Source organism: Rhincodon typus, chromosome 42, assembly GCF_021869965.1.
Source record: "Rhincodon typus isolate 14 chromosome 42, sRhiTyp1.1, whole genome shotgun sequence".
In the NCBI taxonomy this organism is placed as follows: Eukaryota; Metazoa; Chordata; class Chondrichthyes; order Orectolobiformes; family Rhincodontidae; genus Rhincodon; species Rhincodon typus.
Window position 1 is genome coordinate 3821674 of NC_063373.1, and position 22187 is coordinate 3843860.

General features: G+C 41.4%; 1 protein-coding gene across 4 annotated transcripts in view; it reads right to left on the bottom strand.

Moving 5' to 3' along the window:
• Positions 1-17851: 17851 nt before the first annotated feature.
• The window catches only part of LOC109933957 (zinc finger protein 420-like), a 34609-nt gene continuing 30273 nt past the window's right edge, over positions 17852-22187 (bottom strand). For 3 of the 4 annotated variants that reach the window (XM_048619127.1, XM_048619126.1, XM_048619124.1), the window contains one exon: positions 17902-20940. In XM_048619127.1, coding sequence (XP_048475084.1) covers positions 19278-20879 — 1602 coding nt within the window. In that variant the 5' untranslated portion in view covers positions 20880-20940 and the 3' untranslated portion in view covers positions 17902-19277. Of the gene's footprint in view, positions 20941-22187 lie in introns of all 4 variants that reach the window. The other variant, XM_048619125.1, reaches the window with a different exon arrangement.

The following is a 22187-nucleotide window of genomic DNA, read 5'->3' on the forward strand; positions in this document are numbered from 1 at the left end:
GACCTTGGTTCTACGTTGATATTGTACTTTACATCTCTATTCACGATAAAGAGCGATATAGAGATATGAATCAGGTAAGAAAGCTGTGGCATTTTCAGAGATATCAATTGAGCTGGAAGAAGTAATTGCGGTTTTAGTGGGCATAAAATTGCTAGTCCCAGTATCCTGGGCAAGGGGTAGATTGTAGGGGCCCGGATATTAATATTCATGTACAGCCGGTAAATGCCAGAGCACTAGTGTTCTGCTAGTATGACGATTCAACAATTATTCAAGTATTGTTGTCAGGATCATCCAGGGAACTATATTATTGGCTATCGAGTCTAGTAACAGTGCTAGGAAAAGTAATGGAAAAAGAAATCTGAGAGACAGGGTTCATTAAAATTTGGAAATGTAAGGTTTAAACAATACAATTCTGCATGGCTTTGATGGAGTGACATCATACCTGTGGTGCTTGATTTCATCATCCAAGGAGGCAACGGGATATGTGGTTGGGGGTGGAAAATGGATATAATCCGCATTGACATCAACAAGGTTTTTGACAAGATCTTGCATCTCAAATTGTTAAAGAAAGCATTGCACCTAATGCAAGTTGGGAAATCGTATCCAAAATTTACTTGGTGGTAGAAGGCAGAAAGCAGAGGATAATGGCCGAAGGTAGTCTTTGAGAAGAAACCCTGTGTTCAGTGGCATATTGCAAGATTTTGGCGCTGCGTCCGTTGCTGTTTGCAGTGTATATGAATGATCTAGTCATCAATGTAGGAATTTTGATCACTAAGCTTACAGACAAAGCGAAAAACGTGTGGTATTGCAATTATCCAGGAGGAAAGCCTTATACTAAGGTATGGTGCAGATGGCCTTGTTTGTAGGGCAGAACAATGGAAAATAGATTTTTTTTTTTCCTGAGACTTGTGAAGGGAAGCATTTTCCAGCACTATAAATTTAAGAGAATAAATGATGCATGGTTGGTCCCTACAAAATGCAAATGATAAGCAGTCACTTGCTGTGCATATCCACTTCATGGGAGAGGTGATAGTTTAGAGGTATCAAGGTGTAGAGGTGGATGAACACAGCAGGCCAAGCAGCATCAGAGGAGCAGGAAAGCTGACGTTTCGGGTCTAGACCCTTCTTCAGAAAAAAAAAGAGGTATTGTTGCCAGAGGTATTATTAATTCAGGAAACTCAGGTAATATTCAGGAGTTCCGCAGTTGAAGCCCATTATGCTAAATGGTGGAATTTCAATTTAAGAACATATTCGGAACTAAGAGTCTACTGAAGACCATTAAATCATTATCAAATGTCAGAAAATAGCATGAATAATGTCATTCAGGGAACGAAAATTGCTGTGCTCACCTGGTCTGGCCTATATGCGACTCCAGACCCAAAGCAATGTGGTTGACTCTCAAAAGCCTTAGCAAACCAGTCAGTTGTATCAATTGCTGCAAAATCTTAGCAACTGAATGAAAGCAGATGGACCACCTGGCATTGACCAAGGCACTGTAAGAGACATCAGCAAAGCAATCATGTCGAACCTGCAATGTCCTCCTTACAAACGTTTGGGGTCTAGTGCCAAACTTGGGAGAGTTTTCTCACAGACTGGTCAAGCAACAGCCTGATAATATATTCGTAGTTTAAAGACAATAACACAAACACCACCATCCCTGAAAATGCCATGTTCTACCAGCAGAACATAACCACCAGAGGTGGCAACAGAGTGGTATGCAGACACGACGGAGTTGCCTTCTGAGTCCTCAACATTGATTTTGTCCCCATGAGATCTCATAGCTTCAGGTTGAACATGGGCAAGGAAATCTCCTTCTGATTACTCCATGCCATCTTCCCTTGGCTGTTGAATAAGTACCCCTGCATGTCGAACAACATTCGGGAGAAGCACTAAAGATGGCAAGGATGCAGAATGTATTCTGGGAGGGGGATTTCAATGTCTACCAGTCGGCGCAGCTAGATAGCAGCACTGCTGATCGAGTTGGTCGGGTTCTCAAGGACATAACTGGGTTATGCAGACTGGGTCTGCAGCAGCTGATGAGGGAATCAACAAGAGGGAAAATACATTGTTGAACTCATCCTCCCCAGTCGGCTGGGTGCAGATGCATCTGTCCACGACTGTATCAATAAGAGTCAACTTATTTTGGAGACGAAGTCCCATCTTCACATTGAGAATACCCTCCACAGTGTTGTTTGGCACTGTCGGCATGCTAAATGGGACACATCAAGTAACTCAACACCTGGCATTGATGAAGTGTTTTGGTCACCAACATTATCAGAATTACTCTCCAGCACAATGTGCAACCTCATGGTTCTGCATATTCCCCACTCGACCATTATGATCAAGAGAGGGGGTCAGCCTTGGTTTAATGGAGAGTGCGGGATGGCATCCCAGGAACAGCACCAGAAAAGAGGTTTCAACTTGGTGAAGCTAGCACACAGGGACTATTATCATGCCAAACGGCAGAAACAGCATGTGATAGACCTAGCTAAGTGAACTTACAATTAACGGATCAGATCTAACCTCTGCAGTTCTGTCACATCAAGTCATGAATTAAGGCAGACAATTAAAAAAAAACTCATTGGAGGAGTAAGCTCTACAGATATTCCTATCCTCAAAGATGGAAGAGCCCAACACATCAACGCAAATATTAAAGCTGAAACATTTACAGCAATCATCAGCCAGAAGTGCCAAGTGGATGATACATCTCAGCCTCCTCCAGTGGTCACCAACATTACAGATACCAGTCTTCAGCCAATTCGATTCTCTCCACGTGATATCAAGAAACCGTTGAGGCCACTGGACACTGAAAAGTTTATGGCATCTGAAAAATTCTGGGGATAACACAGATGACTTGTGCTCCCGATTTGCCACTCTACTAGCTAAGGACTTCCAGTACACTTACAACAATGGCGTTGACCGGACAACATGGAAAATTGACCACAGAGTAAGATACTCCAATCCAGTGAATTACTGCCCCATCAGCCTGCTCTCAATCATCAGTAGGGTGTTGGAAGGTGTCATCAATAGTGCAATCAAGCAGTGCTGGCTCAGCAATAACCTGCTTAGTGACACACAGTGTGAGTTATGCAAGGGCGACTCAGCTTCTGACCAAATTGCAGCCTTGGTTCAAACATGAAAAAAGAAGTGAATTACAGACGCGATGGGAGAGTGATAATCCTTGACATCAAGGTCTCATTCGACCAAGTGCAGCATCGAGTGAGCCCTAGCAAAACTTGAATCAATGAGTATCAGGTGACAAACTGTCCGCTGCCTGGAGACATAACTCGCACATAGGAAAATAGTTACAGTTGTTAAAGGTCATTCATCTCAGCTCCAGGACATCTCTATCGGGGTTCGTGAAGGTAGTGTCCTAGGCCCAATTATCTTCAGCTGCTTCTTCAACGACTTCTCCTCCAACATAAGTTCAGATGTGAAATGTGCACCAATGATGGCACAATACTTGCATCTTTCAAGACTCCTTAGATATGAAGGCAATCTATATTGAAATGCAACAAGATCTGTACAATATCCAGACTTGGGTTGACAATTGGCAAGTGGCATCCACTCCACGAAATTGCCAGACAATGAACATCGGCAATTAGAGGCAATCTAACTATGCCCCCTTGACATTCAATGGTGTTACCATCACTGAATTCCCCACTATCAACATCCTGAGGTTTATTATTGACTCGAAACTGAACTGGGCATTATATATATATACAGTGCTGATAAGAGCAGGCCAGCAGTTAGGAATACTGCGGCAAGTAGCTCACCCCTGTGACTCCCCATAACCATCCATCATCTAAAAGGCAGAAGCTAAGAGTGCAATGACATGCCTCCATACCTGTCTGGATGAATGTGGAGTCAATTACACTCAAAAATCTTGACGTCATCCAAGACAAAGCAGCCTGCTTAAATGGTAACATATCCACGAGCTTCCAGTGCCTTCAAATCTAACACTGAATAGCCGCCGTATGTACGACTTAAAAGATGTACTGCAGAAATTTACCAGTATCATAGAACATAGAACATAGAACATTACAGCGCAGTACAGGCCCTTCAGCCCTCGATGTTGCGCCGACCTGTGAAACCAATCTGAAGCCCATCTAACCTAAACTATTCCATTATCATCCATATGTTTATCCAATGACCATTTAAATGCCCTTAAAGTGGGCGAGTCTACTATTTTTGCAGGCAGGGCATTCCACGCCCTTACTACTCTCTGAGTAAAGAACCTACCTCTGACATCTGTCCTGTATCTATCACCCCTCAATTTAAAGCTATGTCCTCTCGTGCTAGCCATCACCATCGGAGGAAAAAGGCTCCCACTGTCCACCCTATCTAATCCTTTGATCATCTTGTATGTCTCTATCAAGTCACCTCTTAACCTTCTTCTCTCTAACAAAAACAGCCTCAAGACCCTCAGCCTTTCCTCATAAGACCTTCCCTCCATACCAGGCAACATCCTGGTAAATCTCCTCTGCACTCTTTCCAATGCTTCCACATCCTTCCTATAATGCGGTGACCAGAACTGTACGCAATACTCCAAGTGCGGCAGCACCACAGTTTTGCACAGTTGCAACATGACCTCATGACTCCGAAACTCAATCCCTCTACCAATAAAACCTGGGTGGCAACTTTCAGTGATCTATGCACATGGACACCGTGATCTTTCTGCTCATCCAAACTACCAAGAATCTTACCATTGGCCCAGTACTCTGTATTCCTGTTATTCCTTCCAAAGTGAATCACCTCACACTTTTCCGCATTAAACTCCATTTGCCACCTCTCAGCCCAGCTCTGCAGCTTATCTATGTCCCTCTGTAACCTGCAACATCCTTCTGCACTATCCACAACTCCACCAACTTTGGTGTCATCCGCAAATTTACTAACCCATCCTTCTACGCCCTCATCCAGGTCATTTATAAAAATGACAAACAGCAGTGGCCCCAAAACAGATCCTTGAGGTACACCACTAGTAACTGAACTCCAGGATGAACATTTCCCATCAACCACCACCCTCTGTCTTCTTACAGCTAGCCAATTTCTGATCCAAACCGCTAAATCACCCTCAATCCCATGCCTCCGTATTTTCTGCAATAGCCTACCGTGGGGAACCTTATCAAACGCTTTACTGAAATCCAAATACACCACATCAACCACTTTACCCTCATCCACCTGTTTGGTCACCTTCTCGAAGAACTCAATAAGGTTTGTGAGGCACGACCTACCCTTCACAAAACCGTGTTGACTATCCCTAATCAAATTATTCCTTTCTAGATGATTATAAATCCTATCTCTTATAATCCTTTCCAACACTTTACCCACAACCGAAGTAAGGCTCACTGGTCTATAATTACCAGGGTTGTCTCTACTCTCCTTCTTGAACAAGGGGACAACATTTGCTAGTCTCCAGTCTTCTGGCACTATTCCTGAAGACAATGACGACATAAAGATCAAAGCCAAAGGCTCTGCAATCTCCTCTCCACAAGACATCATCTTCCTAACCCACTACCACTTCCATCTCGGAGGACAATAGCAGCAGATACAGAGGAACTGCAAGCTCCCCTCCAAGCCACTCACCATCCTGACTTGGAAATATATCACTGATTCTGGAATTCCGTTCCTAAGGGCATTTTGCATTTCAGAAAGGCAGATCAATACCTCCTTTTTAAGTACAACTAGAGACAGGTAGTAACGACCCGTGTGTTCCACAAGTCAACCTCAGAAAAGATCCTTGAAGCTCACACGACAATTTAATAACATGGTTAAGGAGGTGTTATGAGGTATTACCAAAGGGTAAGCATTCAAAAAGCTTGCAGTAAAGTCCCAGAGTCGGGATTTCAATTTCTGTCATGGTAGCTTCAATTAATTAAGGAACTGAAATGAAATGCCAGCGTAATTAGTGATAATCATACACTTACTAAAGTTTTGGATATTTCCACATGCTTCAGTATTATCCTTCAGAGGAGGAGGTCTGTCCTTTCTGCCTGGCCGGCCCTACACGTTCAACAATAAGGCGCTTGTTCCTTTACTTCCCTGAATCTGACTAAGAAGCCAATCAATTGTATGAAAGCTTCTTCAAAAAGATAAACCATAATTAGCCGAGCAAGATGGCATTGTTTCAAAGCGGTCAGTGATGACCACATTCTTGGGATATGTAACTAACTTGTACATATTTCAACCAAGAATTCAAAAAAGTGCAAAGTGTGGTGGAGAATGGAAATCTGAAACAAAACCAGAGTAGAAATGCTGGAAACACGCAGCAGGTGAGTCAAGTTCTACTGAGAGAATCAGATACAGTTTTTAGATCGATTATTGGATGCAAAGTCTCCTGTGATTTTGGTTTAAACAGAGAGAAAATTCTCACCTGTAGTGCACTCCAATATTTACGCATGACTTAAAGTATCAGATTTCGTGCATTTCTGCTTGTCACAGCTTTCTGTGCATGTCTACTGCATTTCCAACATCAGGATCGCAGTGGAAATATCACTGGGCCAGGACTTCTAAACTCCAGTTCCATGTTTAGTGGACAGGGGTTGGAATCCCACCTTCTGCCGTTGGCGCAATTTGAATTAAAAGAAAACCTGGAATGGAAAAGCAGGTCTACTGGAGAGGTGTAACCAGAGCCAATTGAAAATGAAGAGCCAGTTGGTTCGCTTATATCCATTAGAAAGGAAACCTGTAGACCTTATTTGATCTGGCCTGCATGTGACTCCAGACCCTCAGTAATGTAATTGACTGCCGTCTGGAGTGGCACTGGCAACCTGCTGTATGGGCGTTCAGAGATAATGACTCGTTGCTGGCCGAGTTGGCAACATTGACATCCCATGAATGAATGAAATAAAACATAAGGGTGACTAAACCTCACTCAACTATATCAATTAATTTCAATTGCTGCCCCAGTTCTTGATGTTGTTTAAAGTATTTTATACGAAAATTCTAAAACGCACTTTGAGCTATGTTGAGCTGTTGGATATGTTCCAGTCTAAGTGGATTAATGTATAAATCCTTAGGACGTTTAGAGTAAATCCAGTTGTACAGAAATATTTCATTGACTGAGGCTACAGAATTTCCATGACTGAATTGTTAACCCAAATTCAACTTTAAAATTATGATTATCTTTTGGAAATAAATAACATCTGCTGCAATTGATTTTCGGGAAATTTCTATTCATTTCTGTCACCTGTCAACATTCTTAAAATAAACTTGTTATGATTTGAAACTTATCAATAAATAACTTCAATCATCTGGCTTTGTCTCCATCAACGCTTCTATGAAACCAATGAAGCGTTTATGTAAATGAACACAGAAAAAGAACTCTCAGAATATATTATAGAACAACAAAAACACAATTTAAGATTCCCACACAAGTCGTTGCAAAAATGCAAAAACGGATTCCAATATTAATTGATGTGAGGACTTTTTAAAATATAAGTTATATGATTATAGAATCAGAGTGATATCAATTTTCACATTTATCAAAGAAGAAAGCATTTCTAATTGCAAGATATATTGGCACAAACGATGTTTCTGAATCTGTCTTGGTTTCTCACCTTTCTTAAAAAAATCTAATGCCTCGCCACCATTGGAAAGTGTTTTCCTCCAGAACATGAAGTCAACACCTAACTGACATATCCTCTCGGCCTAACTAATGCGCTTCTTTCTAAAGAGATTTGAGCCAGTATAGCAAGGTTTTCTCGAAAATATGTCTGAGTATTCAGTGATCTGGAAGTGTTTGATGGGGACCCATGGAGGGGTCTTTAAACAACATCTAACCTTGTAATGCATCGAGGCGACGAGGCTTTACTGTGATAGTGTTGAAAGGGCTTTTCTTTGTATCTCACCAGTATTGTTCGTGGCTGAAGAATGTTTGATGGCGCAGTGCAATGCTTGTTTAGTCTATAATTAACTTTTACTGCACATCTCATGGAATGTTGAATATTAAAGTGAAGAGGGGATTTACTCTGTATCGAAACTGTGCTGTACATGTCCCGGGAGTGTTTTTTTTTTAAGGAAATCTTGGATACAGCTGTATTCTGCATCTAAAGCATACTGTATTTGGCACGATCGTGTTTGGTTAGAACAATGTCGAGTGAGATTTATTCTGAACATAATGTGACTTATACAATCACTGAAAGCATCTGATGCATCAGTGTAAAAGAGTCTTTAATCCTACAATTGTCTTCCTGGTTTCGGAATGGTTAATACCAGAATAAAAAGGGAACTAAACCCTGCATCGAACTTTTGCGATGCAGATTTCTGTTGTGTGTGTGTAGAGGTAGATAATGTGTGATATGTGTAATTTGTGTGTATTCCACATTCGACATGCCAACAGTGTGTTTGATACGATACTTTAAATGTGGCTTTAATCTCTCTTTAACCTTCTCCGCAGCAGCCCTTGTTTTGGTTGACAAATTAAAAGTATATAGGATTAGTTACTACATTAGAGAAAGGATGCGATCACACCAAAGAGGGAGAGAGGAGGTCCATGGATGATATTATGAAGACTTTTTTTTTACGAGGAGGAGATATTGAAGCGCCTGGGCTGTTCTTGTAAAACATGAAACTGAGGGGAAATATAAATGAGGCCTTTTATAATTCTGAAACGACCAACTTAGAGCAAATGCCAATTATAATGTCATAAGAATTGGAACCAGAAGTAGGCTTATGCTGATGGAGTTTGCTATTCCATTAAATGACATCATGGTTGAACTGATAATACTCACCTCTATCTTTTAGCCTTATTCTCATAAGCATTAACTCCATTACCAATTCAAAATCTGTCTATTTCACCCTTGAAAATACTTAAGGGGCCAACCTCGACAGTCTTCTGCGGTAAAGAATTCTGCAGATTCACTTTGTTCTGGGAGAAGAATTTCTCTTCTGCCTTAAATCTGGGACCTCTAATTCAGAGGTTATACATTTTGCTCCTGAACTCTCCCACGACTTGAAACAACTTTTCCGCATTGAAGCTATCAAGTTCCGAAAATATAATACATGTTTCAATATGTCGCCATTCAATATTCTATATTCCAATGAGGACAGGCCCAAACTACTCAAACTTTACTCACAAGACAGTCCTGCATCCTCCGGATTAGTCTACTAAGCCTCGTCTAGATTGCCTTGCATTCCACTGTATCTTCCCTTCGAAATGAGGCCCAGAGTACTTCACAGTGTTCCAGCTGTTGTGTGACTAATGCTTGCATAGATTTAACAAAATGATTCATAGAATCATACTGTACGAAAAAAAAAACCCTTCAGTCCAACTCATCTGCATCGACCAGGCATCCCAGTCTGACCCAGTTCCAATTGTCAGCATTTAGTCCATATTCCTGGAAACTCTTCCCGATCTTATACCCATCCAGATACGTTTTAAATGCTGTAATTGTGAACACCTGCACCACTTCCTCGGGCAGCCCCTTCCATCCACACAGCATCCTCTGCGTGAAAACGTTACACCTCAGGTCCTTATTAAACCTTTCCGCTCTCACCTTGATCCTATGTCCTCCAGTTTTGGACTCCCATGCCGCAGAAAAACTATGTTGGTTTTCAGGCTATCAATGTCCCTCATGATATTATAAATATCAATAAGGTCACCCCTCAGCCTCCGATGCTGCAGGGGCAAAAACCCCAGCCTATTCAGCTCCTGCCTATAACTATAAGCCTCCAATTCCGGCATCATCCTTGTAAATCTTTTTTTCACTATCTCAAGTTTAACAAAATCCTTCCGATAGAATTGCGACAGAATTGCGCACAATATTCCACAAGTCGCCTCACGAATGTCCTGTATAGCTGCAACATGACATTGCAACTCCTATATGAAATTTATGACCAAGAAAGCCAAGTGTGCCAAACGTCTTCTTCACCACCCTGCATAACTGTGACTCCACTTTCAAGAAACTATGTACCTGCACTCCAAGATCTCTTTGTTCAGCAATACTCGCCAGGGCCCTTCCACTAACTGTACAAGTCCTGACCTGGTGTGTCCTACCGAAATACAACACTCCACATTTTCTAAACTAAACTCCATCTGTCACTTACAGAGTCATACAGTCATACAGCACGGAAACAAATTCGACAGTCCAACTAGTCCATGCCGACCATAATCCCAAACTAAACTACTCTCACATGCCTGCATTTGGCCCATATCTCTCCAAACCTTTCTATTCACGTACTTATCCAAATGCCTTTTAAACGCTGTAACCATACTTGTATCCATCACTTCCTCTGGAAGTTCATTCCACTAACGAACTACTCTGTCTAAAAAAATTCTCGTGTCCTTTCTAAATCTTTCTCTTCTCACCTTAAAAATATACCACTAGTCTTGAAACACACTTACCATAGGGAAAAGGCACCTGCTATTCACCTTATCTATACCCGTCACGATTTAAAAAACTTCTATAAGATCACCCTTCAATCATCCGAGCTCATGTGATAAAAGCCTCAGTCTATTCAGCCACTCCCTATAATTCATATCCTCCAGTCCGAGGACATGAGATAACTTTGGCAAATGTGGTTACTGAGAATCCAAAGTGATTCCACGAATATATTAAGGACATTTAAGTAACTGGGGGAGAGAATTCGACCCTGTAAAGATCAGAAAGGCCGCCTAAAGTGGAAATGCAGGTGATGGGTCAGATATTAAACGAGTATTTTGCGTCAGTGTTTACTGTGGAGAAGATTATGGAAGCCAGAGATCTTGTAGAAATAAATAGTGATATCCTGAAGTGTCCTTATTACAGAGGAGGGGGTGCTGGACATGTTAAAACGCATAAAGGTGGATAAATCACCTGGACTGGATCGGGTATATCCTTGAACTTTGCGGGAAGGTGGGCTAATGATTTCTGGGCTCCTTGCTGAGATAGTTGTATCATCAATAATCACAGGAGAAGTACTAAAGACTGGTGGTTGGCTAACATCGTGCCATTATTTAGGAACAGTGGTAAGGAAAAGTCAGGGAAATGTCTGGTCAGGTTGACGTCAGTGGTGGGCAAGGCGTTGGAGCAGATTTTGAGGGATAGGATTTACATGTATTTGAAAAGGCAAAGACTAATTAGATTTAGTAAACATGGCTTAGTGCATGGGAAATCATGTCTCACGTGCTTAATTGAGTTTTTTTTTTAAGAAAAGATGAAGCGAACTGATGAGCCCAGAGGAGGCGATCTGATCTATATGGAATTTAGTAAAGCATTCGATAAGATTCCACATGGTAGACTGGTTAACAAGGTTAGATCTCATGGAATAGATGGAAAACTAGCCATTTGGGCACATAACTGGCTCGAAGGTAGGAGACAGTGGATGGTAGTGGAAGGTTGCTTTTGACACTGGACGCCTGTGACCAGTGATGTGCCACAGGGATCAGTGCTGGACCTAGTGATTTTTTATCATTTATAGAAATGATTTCAATGTGAATACAGAAGATATGCTGAGTAAGTCTGCAGAAGACACCAAAAAATTTGTGGTGTAGTAGACAGCCAAGAAGATTACCTCAGAGTACAATGGAACCTTGATCAAATGGGCTGATGGCCCAAGGAGTGGCAGATGGAGTAAATTTAGATAAATGTGTGGTGCTACATTTTGATAGGGCAAATCTGAGCAGGATTCATACACTTAATGGTAAGGTCCTGGGGAGTGTTGCTGAACAAAGAGACCTTGGAGTGCAGGTTCATATTTCCTTGAAAATGCAGCGACAGGTAGACAGGAGAGTGAAGAAGGCATTTGGCATGCTTGCCATTATTGGTCAGTGCATTTAGTATAGGAGTTGGTCATGTTGCTGCTGTACAGGACATTGGTTAGGCCACTTTTGGAATACTGCATTCAATTCGGTTCTCCCTGCTATAGGAAAGGCTTCATTGAACTTGAAATATTTCAGGGAAGATTTACAAGTATGTTGCCAAGTTTGGAGGGTTTGAGCTATAGTGAGAGGCTGAATATGCTGAGATTATTTTCCCTGGAGTGTCGAAGGCTGAGGGATGACCTTATAGAAGTGTATAAAATCATGAGGAACATGGATAGGGTGAATAGCCAAGGTCTTTTCCCCAGTGTGAGGAGTGTCCTAAACGAGAGGTTTAAGTTGAGAGCAGAAAGATTTGGAAGAGACCTAAAGGGCAAATCTTTCACACGGAGCGTCGTGCATGTATGGAATGTGCTGCCACAGGAAGTGGTAGAGGCTGGTACAATTATAACATTTAAAAAGCTTCTGGATGGGTATACGAATAGGAAGGGCTTGGAGGGATATGGAACAAATGTTGGCAATGAGACTAGATTAATATAGGGTATTTGGTCATCACAGGCGATTTGGGCTGAATGGTCTGCTTCCATGCTGTTAATGTCGATCAGTCTATGAATTTATCCAGTCTCTCCCTATAACTCAAACCTTCCATCCCAGCAACATTCTGATAAATCCTTTCTGCACCCTCTTCAGCTTGACAGTATCCTTTCTATAACAGAGCGACCAGAACTAGATACAGAACCACAGAAGAGGCCTCACCAAACTTCTGTAGAACCTCAACATGACTTCACAACTCCTATATTCAACAGTCTGAGACATGAGGCAAGTGTGTTAAAAGCCTTCTTTAACTCCTTGAAAACATGTGAAATAAACGTGAAGAATTATGTACCTGAACCCCTAGGTCTCTCTGTACAACAACACTACCCAAAGCTCCAGTTTAATTATAAAAGTCCTGTCCTTAGTTGTTTTGCCAAAATGCAATACCTTGCATTTATCCAAATTAAAGTCCATTTGCCACGCCTCATCCATTAGCCCATTCAATCAATATCTCTTTGTAATCTTGGATAAACTTCTTAACCGTCCACTATAGCACCAATTTTGGTGTCATCCACAAACGCACTAACCACGTCTTCTATATTCTCATCTAAGTCTTTTGTATAAATGATGAACAAAAGCAGAGCCAGCACTGATCCTCGTGGAACACCGCAGGTAACAGACCACTGTCTGAGAAACGATCTGCAACACCATCCTTGTCTCCTGCCATTAAGCCAATTTTGTTTCCAATGGGCAAGTTCACGCTGAATCCATTTAATCTAACTTTACTAATTTGTCTACCATGTGGAAACTTATCAAAGGCTTTACTAAAGTCCAAATAAACAACTACTGCTCTGTCCCCGTCAACACTTTTGGTCACGTCCTCAATAAACTGAATCAAGTTTGTGAGACAAGAGTTTCCACGCAAAAGGCCATGCGGGCGATCCCTAATCAGTCCTTGCCTCTCCAAGCGCATGTAAATCCTAACCCTCAGATGTCCCTCCAACAGCTTACCCACCACTGACGTAAGGCTCACCAATCTACAATTCCCTGGCTTTTCCTGAGAAACTTAAAAATAAAACGATAGCACCACATGAGCCAACCTAATGTCTTCCTGTACCTCACGTGTGACTATTGATGACATAAACATCTCAGTAAAGGGCCCAGCAATCTCTTCTCCAGCATCCCATAAAGTTCTAGAAAACACCTTATCAGGTCCTTGGTATTTATCAGCCTTTTTACACCTAGTTTAAAACCTCCCGAGTAGCATGGGCAAAATCCCCTGCAAGGATATTCATCCTCTTCCAAGTCAGGTGGAATCTATCCCTTTTATACAGGTCATTTCTACCACTGAAGAGATCCTAATGGTCCAAAAATGTAAATCATGTCCCCTGCATGACCTCTTCAGCCAAGAATTCATGTGGTCTATCCTCGTATTCCTGCTCTCAATATTCCATTAGATTTGAAATAAAGCCCAACATTAAGTTTGCCTTCCTTATTAACAGGGGAAATTAAAAGTCAGCTTTTTGTGATTCAAGGACGAAGACTCACAAATCTGTTCTGTAGATTTCTGAATTCAACTTTTATTTAAATAATACTTAGTCACTCTATTTGCCTTCAAAGTGCATCATCTCACTTTTTCCATCTATTCCCATTTATTTCATCCACATTGCATTAATATGCCAAGTTTTTGCTCACTCTCTTGTCCTGTCTATATTCGTCTGCAAAATTTCGTAGTCACCATTTGCCTTTTCTGTTATTTTTGTTTCATTCACAAACTTGCCTACAGAACATTCACTTTTCTCAGCTAAGTTACTGATGTATATTGCAAATATTTGTGCTCTCAACACAGATTCATGTGATACTAGATCAGTTACAGATTTACATCCTGTTAAAAGAAAATTGAAGTTATCTCAGATTCTCCAGCATCTGCAGTTCCTACTATCTCTGAATCAAGTTTAAAATCTTTCTATTTTGATTTAGGCAATCCTCTCTCAACGCTAATGTACTACCTCCAAAAAGCCATGGACTATTATCTTATTAAGTTATCTTCTGTGAAGCACCTTATCAAATGCCTTCAGAAAATGTAAACATATTACAATCACTGTTTCCTCCTTATTCTGTATTTTACCTTCTCAAATGATTCTACTATATTTATCAGGCAAGATTTCCCTTTCATAAAATTATTTCCAGTCCTCTTGATCATATCATATACTTTTAAATGCACTGCTGTTACATCCTTTATGATAGACACCACTATTTTTCCAACAAATCATATTAAACAAAATGGCTTCAGTCAACCTTTCTTGTGTCTTTCATTTTTTGAACAAAAGGTGCTACCTTGTCAGTTTCCCAATCTTCTTGGACTTTACTGAAATCTAATGATTATTGATAAGTTACTACCAGTACATCAAATACTTTTGTTGTTATTTATTTTTCTATCCTCGATTAGATCTCATCAGTTTCAGGGTACTTAGTCATGTTCAGTTCTATTAATTTCCCTGCTCTTTCTTTCCCAGTGAAAGTTATTCTATTGCATTTGTCATATTTTTTTTTGCCCTTCCTTGTTTAGCAATTTTGGAATGCTACTTGTCTTCTGCTGTAAAGGCAGAGGCAGAGTAATTATTCAATTCAGATAACCATGAGACTAGAAGCACACAGCAAGCCAGGCAGCATCTGTAGGAAAAGAGAAGTCAACTTTTTGGGCATTATCCTTTTTCAGGACTGGGTGTGGTGTAGAGGGAGATGCAGTTAAAGAGAAGGGTAGTAGCAGAATGGTAGTGATAGGTGGACACTGGTAGTAGGTGTGACATAGCTGGTCGATGGGAGGGATGAATCCGGTTGGTGGCTGGAACTGTGTCATTATTGTTCCTAGCTATTCATTCTCCAACTTCACTCAAGAGAAGCCTATGTTCACTTTGGCTTTTATTTTCCTTTCCATATATTTAAGGAAGTTCTTGCTGTCCATTTTGATATTACCTGCAATTTCACTTTCAATGTGTACTTCTCCCTCCTCATTAATTTTTTGTTTGCCTTTTGACAGTTCTTTAAACTTTCTGAATACTCTGAATACCAAGAACATTTGCCACATTTTATGTTTTATCTTTTCATTCAGTTTGTTGCTGTCTTTAACTTCCCTGTTTAACTGCATTTAGCTTGTCCCCTCCACATAATCCTTCCTTCTCATTGGGATATATCTTTGCTGTGAACCATGAACTATTATTTTCCTACATGTCTTCCATTATTCTTCACATGTCTTTGCTGCTATACTCCTTTCCAAGTCCATGCAGGCAAGCCCTACCTTCATTCCTTTGCTATTACCCTTCAGAAATGTTTTGGAAAAGAACATGGATGGCCCTCAAATCAAAGTTCTAAATTAGTGGATTTGAATAAGACAACATTTGATTTGGCCAGAATGTGCAGGGACCAAATATTTTCAGGGAAATGTGCAAGAGGGAATTTAAATGGGGAGATATGGAGAGCTATAAGGGAAGCATGAATTGATGCAGCTGGGTAAAATAAAGGAAAATGCTCAGTTGTTTTTCAGGTATATTAATGGTTAAAGGATAATGGAGGAAAGAGTAAGGCCCATTAAATTAAATCACATATTTTTCCCTGATTCGTCTCACTAGTCAAGACTGACAGACAGTCTTCATTTAGAACGAGGTCTGCATCCTCTGATTCTACAGATTACTGCTGTGGTCCCTAAAGAAATTAGAATAGCGATAGAGGAGGTTTTGAGTTGTCTCGCAGGCTTAAATGTGGATAAACTTCCAGAGTCAGATGAAATGTATCCTGCAATGTTGGGGCAAAATAGCAGGGACACTTGCAAAAATTTTCAATTCCCCTCTGACCACAGGAAATGTGCTAGAGGACTGAAGGATAGTCAAAGTGGAAGTTTTATTCAAGAAGGGAGCAAGGGATAAATCAAGAAACTGCAAGCCAGTCAGTCTCACCTTGGTAATGGGCAAACTATTTGAAGTAATTCTGAGACAGAATTAATTTAGAAACATTAGAAGCTGTCTATTTGTGGACTCACAGAATAACTGAAGTGAGCAACTTTTGGACAAAACTGTTTTGCAGCCAAGATCCCCATTGACAATCCAAGCCTGTGTTACAGAAACAAAAAAAATAGCCTTCCTTCCCTGGATGGTCTATCAACTCCTAATCTTTTGGTTAAGAGTTAAATACAATGACCAATTATCCTGCCTAAATATGTTGCTTGTCACTGATCTAGATTGAGTTCAGTTTACCACCGATCAGCCCATCTGGCCAGCTTGTCTAAATTCTCCTATAAGTCTGTTTTTCTCACTATTAACCACCTATTACTTTTGTATCATCTGCAAACTAACTGATCATCTGTCTTAAATTAAAGTCTAAATCATTTATATAAACCACAAACTGTAAGGGCTCAATGCTAACCACTGTGGAACCTCACCAGACAGACTTCCAATCAGAAAAATATCCCTCAATCATCACCCTCTGCTTCTTGTTACTGAACCAATTGTGAATTCAATTGGTCAAATTTCAATGGATCACATGGGCTCTTACTTTATCAGTCTTCCATGCTTATGGGTGATGCTTCCCAGTGAATGAGAAATAGGAGGGTCCTGGGATAGATCCTTGTAGCACATCAAGTTCAAGAAATTTGGAGAAATGGAAGTTAAAGAGGGAGAGGTAAATTTCAATGACAGAGAGATCAAGATTTGTTTTTTCTCAGGATGGGTGATGATGTTGGATTGAAAGGTGAGAGGGATAGAACCAGAAGAGAGCGTGAGGACTTTTTTTACAATTTCACTGAGCATGGGTAACTTGGATGGCCAGATGTTTAGTAGGATTAGGGTTGAGGGACTCAGAAGTCGGTCAAATGGACAAGTGAGCACTGACAGGGCATGATGGGAGATAAGAGAGAAATTAGACAATGACACATGTTGAGAGTTCAAACAAGAACTTCTGAGGCAGTTGGTCCTGGTGAGCTCGAGGAAGGGAAGGACATGACAGAGGCAAATGATCAGATGGTCTCAATCCGTGACAAAGTCCATCAGCTCCTCACATTGTTGGACTTGAGGATGGAGGGGATGGGGGAAAGCCCTTCAACCTTGAGCAGGAATGGACCATTCAGCCTTGTGCCTGCTCTGTCATTTACTTAAATCATGGCTGGTCATTTCTTTCCTGCATTGTTCCTATTTAGCATTATGTTGTTCATCTCCAGGAATCTATTGATGTCTAACTTTAAAATTCTCAATCATTGAGCTTGTATTGCCTCCTGGGTAGAAAATTGCCAAGTTTCTGAGCAAAATAATTCCTCCTTAACCAAGTCATTAATGGCCTATCCCTTATTCTGAGACTATGTCCATTGTTCTAAACTGAACAGCCAGGGAAGAAATCCTATCTACACATGCTGTCAGAATCTTGTAAGTTTCAATGAGATTACTGCTCATTTTCCAAATGATTAGCCCTAGTTGATGGAACTACTGGACAAATTGGATCTCTGAGTTAAACCTGACTTGAAAGACCATAAGTTTTATTTTTGCAGTTTAGTAAGGATGGTAGTCAGTAACTATTCATACCAGGCTGCAATTTTCTTTCCACAAGACAAATTTATTTCTTGAAGAAAATAAAAAGCTGTGTGCATGTATATCAATTTTGATGGATCTTAAACAGTAATTTAAACTATTTTCCCAACAGTATCCTTTATAAATACTCAATATCAGTGAAGTAACAATCCGATCCTTTTTAACTTGTTTATGATTTGTGGATGTTGAAGACTAGGTCAGCATTTATTGCCCATCCTGACTGTACAGTAGGAGGTGGTGGTGATGAGCTGTCTTCTTGAATGTCTGCAGTCCTTGGGATATTGGGGTATCCACGGTGGTGTTAGGAAGAGAATTCCAGGATCTTGATTAAGTCATGGTGAAAGAACTGTGATTCCAGTCCAAGTTATGATGGACTATGGGTTGGGATAGAAGTTGCAGTATGTAGCGTTCCCATGCATCTGCTGTTTTTGTCTTTCGAGATGGTAGAAGTTGCAGGTTTGCAAGGTGCTGTCAAAGGAGTCGTGATGAGTTACTGCAATGCATCTTGCAGCTGGTACGTAACTCTAACTGTGTGGCAGTTATGAGGGTGTGTATGTTGAAGGTGATAGTTGGGGTGCCAATTCAGTGGGCTTTTACATCTTTCCCATTTTACACATCAAAGGAAATTTTACTGTCTACTTTTATGTTTCTTCTGAGCTTCTGTGCATTTTCTCTATTCCACCTTTATCAGTTTTTTTTGGTCATCCTTCATTGGGTTCTAAATTTTTTCCAAAACTCTGCTTTACCACTTTATCTTGCAACCTTACGAGCCATTTCTTTTGATTGAATGCAAATTTTACCTTGTTTCTTTAGCCACAGTGGATACATTTTTTTGCTGTGTATTTGTGGCTGAGAAGAATGCATAATTATTGTAGGCCTTGATATGCTTCTTGAAATCATTTTGTGTATTTTGCCAATCCATCATGGCCACTTTCAAACTTCAGTTTCTACTGTTCAGATTTGTCACCCTAATTCCAGAATGAGCTAACACTTTCAAACTTGATAAAAATTCAACAATTTTATGGTCAATATTTCCCAGACTCTTGAACAGCAAAACTATTAATTATCCATTCTAATTACATAATACTGAATATAAAACAGCCTGATTCATAATTGTCCTGAACACATGACAGAAATTCATCTTCACAACATTCATACTAATTAGATCCACCCAATCTGCATGGAAATGGAAGTCACCCATTATTACTGTATTATTCATTTACATGCACATCTTATATTCAAAAGGAGGTCATTGGGATATTAAGTAGATTCAGCTAATTATGTTAAATAGGAAGTCCAACTATACATCTTTATCTGTAATATTTTATCACATAAAACTGGACTGGGATTTTTCAACATCAGTTGCAAAAGACACCAGTGAAAATCCTTGAGACCTCGATGTGATTAACAGAAAAACACAGCTCCTGAAATCACTTATGAACTCGCTGCTGCCTCTGCAGATGTGCCATGAGGTGGGATTTCTGAGTAAATCCTTTCCCACACTCAGTGCAGATGAATGGCCTCTCTCCAGTGTGAACTCGCTGGTGTACAGTCAGTTGAGTTGATCGTCTGAACCCAGTCCCACAGTGAGTACACCTGAATGGTCTCTCATCAGTATGAATATGTTGATGGAGCATCAGTTCCCCAGAACTTTTAAAGCATTTCCCACAGTCTGGGCATGAAAAAGGCCTGTCATCAGAGTGAACACGTTGATGGCGTATCAGGTCCCCAGAACTTTTAAAGCACTTCCTACAATCTGTACATTTAAATGGTCTCTCCCCAGTGTGAACTCGCTGGTGTGTCAGGAGGTGGATTTTCTGAGTGAATCCCTTCCCACACTCAGTGCAGGTGAAAGGTCTCTCTCCAGTGTGAGTGCGCTGGTGTGCATGGAGTTGAGATGACCATCTGAACCTAGACCCACAGAGAGAGCAGCTATATGGTCTCTCGTCAGTGTGAATACGTTGGTGTAACTTCAGCTCCCCAGAGCTTTTATAACACTTCCCACAATCTTGACATTTGAAAGGTCTCTCCTCAGTGTGAACTCGTTGGTGTGCCTTGAGGTGAGATGGCTCAATGAATCCTTTCCCACACTCAGTGCAGGTGAATGGCCACTCCCCGGTGTGAACTCGCTGGTGTGTCAACAGGGTGGAGAACTGAATGAATCCCTGCCCACATTCAAAACAAATAAATGGCCTCTCCCCAGTGTGAAGACGCCGGTGTATAGTGAGTTGTGATGATCTCCTAAATCCAGTCCCACAGTGAGAGCACCTAAATGGTTTTTCATCAGTGTGAATACGTTGATGGAGCATCAGTTCCCCAGAACTTTTAAAGCATTTTCCACAGTCTGAACATTTGAAAGGTCTTTCCTCAGTATGAACACGTTGATGGGACTGCAGACGGCTGGAACTTTTAAAGCACTTTGCACAGTTTGGGCATTTAAAAGGTCTCTCCTCAGTGTGAACCTGCTGGTGTGCCTTGAGGTGAGATGACTGAGTGAATCCACTCCCACATTCAGAACAGGTGAATGGCCTCTCCCCAGTGTGAATGCGCTGGTGAACAGTGAGTTGGGATGACCATTTGAAACCAGCCCCACAATCAGAGCATCTGAACCTTCTCTCCTCAGTGTGAACACGTTGATGAGACATCAGATCACCAGAACTTTTAAAGCACTTCACACAGTCTGGACATTTAAAAGGTCTCTCCTCAGTGTGAACTCGCTGGTGTGTGAGCAGGGTGGAAATCTGAGCGAATCCCTTCCCACACAGCGAGCAGGTAAACAACCTCTCCCCAGTGTGAATGCGTTGGTGAATTTTCAGTGCAGAGTGGTGACTGAACCCTTTCTGACAGTCCCCGCATTTCCATGGTTTCTCTGCAGTGTGACTGCATTTGTGCTTCTTGAGCCCAGTTGATTGGCTGAAGTCTTTTTTGCACACAGAACACGTGTATTTGTTCTCCCCACCTTGAACGGTGCTTTCCCCTTCCATGGCAAAAAGCTGTTGGTACTCTGGTTGTGATAAACTGGGTGACTCCATCAGATCATGATGTGGTGTTTGGTTTCAGTTTCGTGACTGCATATCATCCTCTTTGCAAACCCTATGGAATTTATTTAAAACAGAAGAAAGGAATGAGAGAGAAATCACAGAAACATAAAGGCAGGTTGTGACGTTTTCAGGACTGAATCTGGCAATTTGTGGGGCTGGCATTTGTGAAAAGTGACCATGACACCTGTTGATTGTCAGAGAAGCTCAACTGGGGCTAAAACTAATGTCAAAAAAAAAAAAAAACCCTGCTACCTGGTCTGGTCCTACACAGGACTGTAATGGCCTGCATGAAGCAGACTGAAAGAGAAAAGAGAGATACAGTTGCAAGGACAGAGAGATAGGGAAATGAGTAGGAGATGTTGGGGGTAAAGAATGCCATTTATTGCTCTACAACTTGACAAGAACATAAATAGGATCATCCAAATCCTCAATCTCCACCAGCTCGAAGGGCCACTGTAATAGGTCTATCCAAAAACCATAAGTACCAATTTGCCATCCAACTCTCACCATCCTGACCTGTTTGACATACAGTACTGGAGCAACAGAGAATTCCTTGGCTGGGATATGAGAAGGATGGCAGTCATTTCTTTGAGTCTCCGTTATGAATTCTATTCCAACTACATCTCTCCCAGGAAACTGTCTGATATTGAAAAAGAGATAGTAGGAACTGCCGATGCTGGAGAATCTGAGATAACAAGGTGTAGAGCTGGATGAACACAGCAGGCCAAGTAGCATCAGAGGAGCAAGAAAGCTGACGTTTCGGGTCGAGACCCTTCTTCAGAAATGGGGGAGGGGAAGGGGATTCTGAAATAAATAGGGAGAGAGGGGAAGGCGGATAGAAGATGGATAAAGGAGAAGATAGGTGGAGAGGAGACAGACAGGTCAAAGAGGCGGGGATGGAGCCAGTAAAGGTGAATGTAGGTGGGGAGTTAGGGAGGGGATAGGTCGGTCCAGGGAGGACGGACAGGTCAAGGAGGCGGGATGAGGTTAGTGGGTAGGAGATGGGGGTGGGGCTTGAGGTGGGAGGAATGGTTCGGGAGGCGGGAATGAGCTGGGCTGGTTTTGGGATGCGGTCGGGGGAGGGGAGATTTTGAAACTTGTGAAGTCCACAGTGATACCCTTGATATCCTTGGGCTGCAGGGTTCCCAAGTGAAATATGAGATGCTGTTCCTGCAGCTTTCGGGTGGCATCATTGTGGCAATGCAGAAGGCCCAGGATGGACATGTCGTCCAAGGAGCAGGAGGGGGAGTTGAAATGGTTCGCGACTGGGAGGTGTAGTTGTTTGTTGCAAACCAAGTG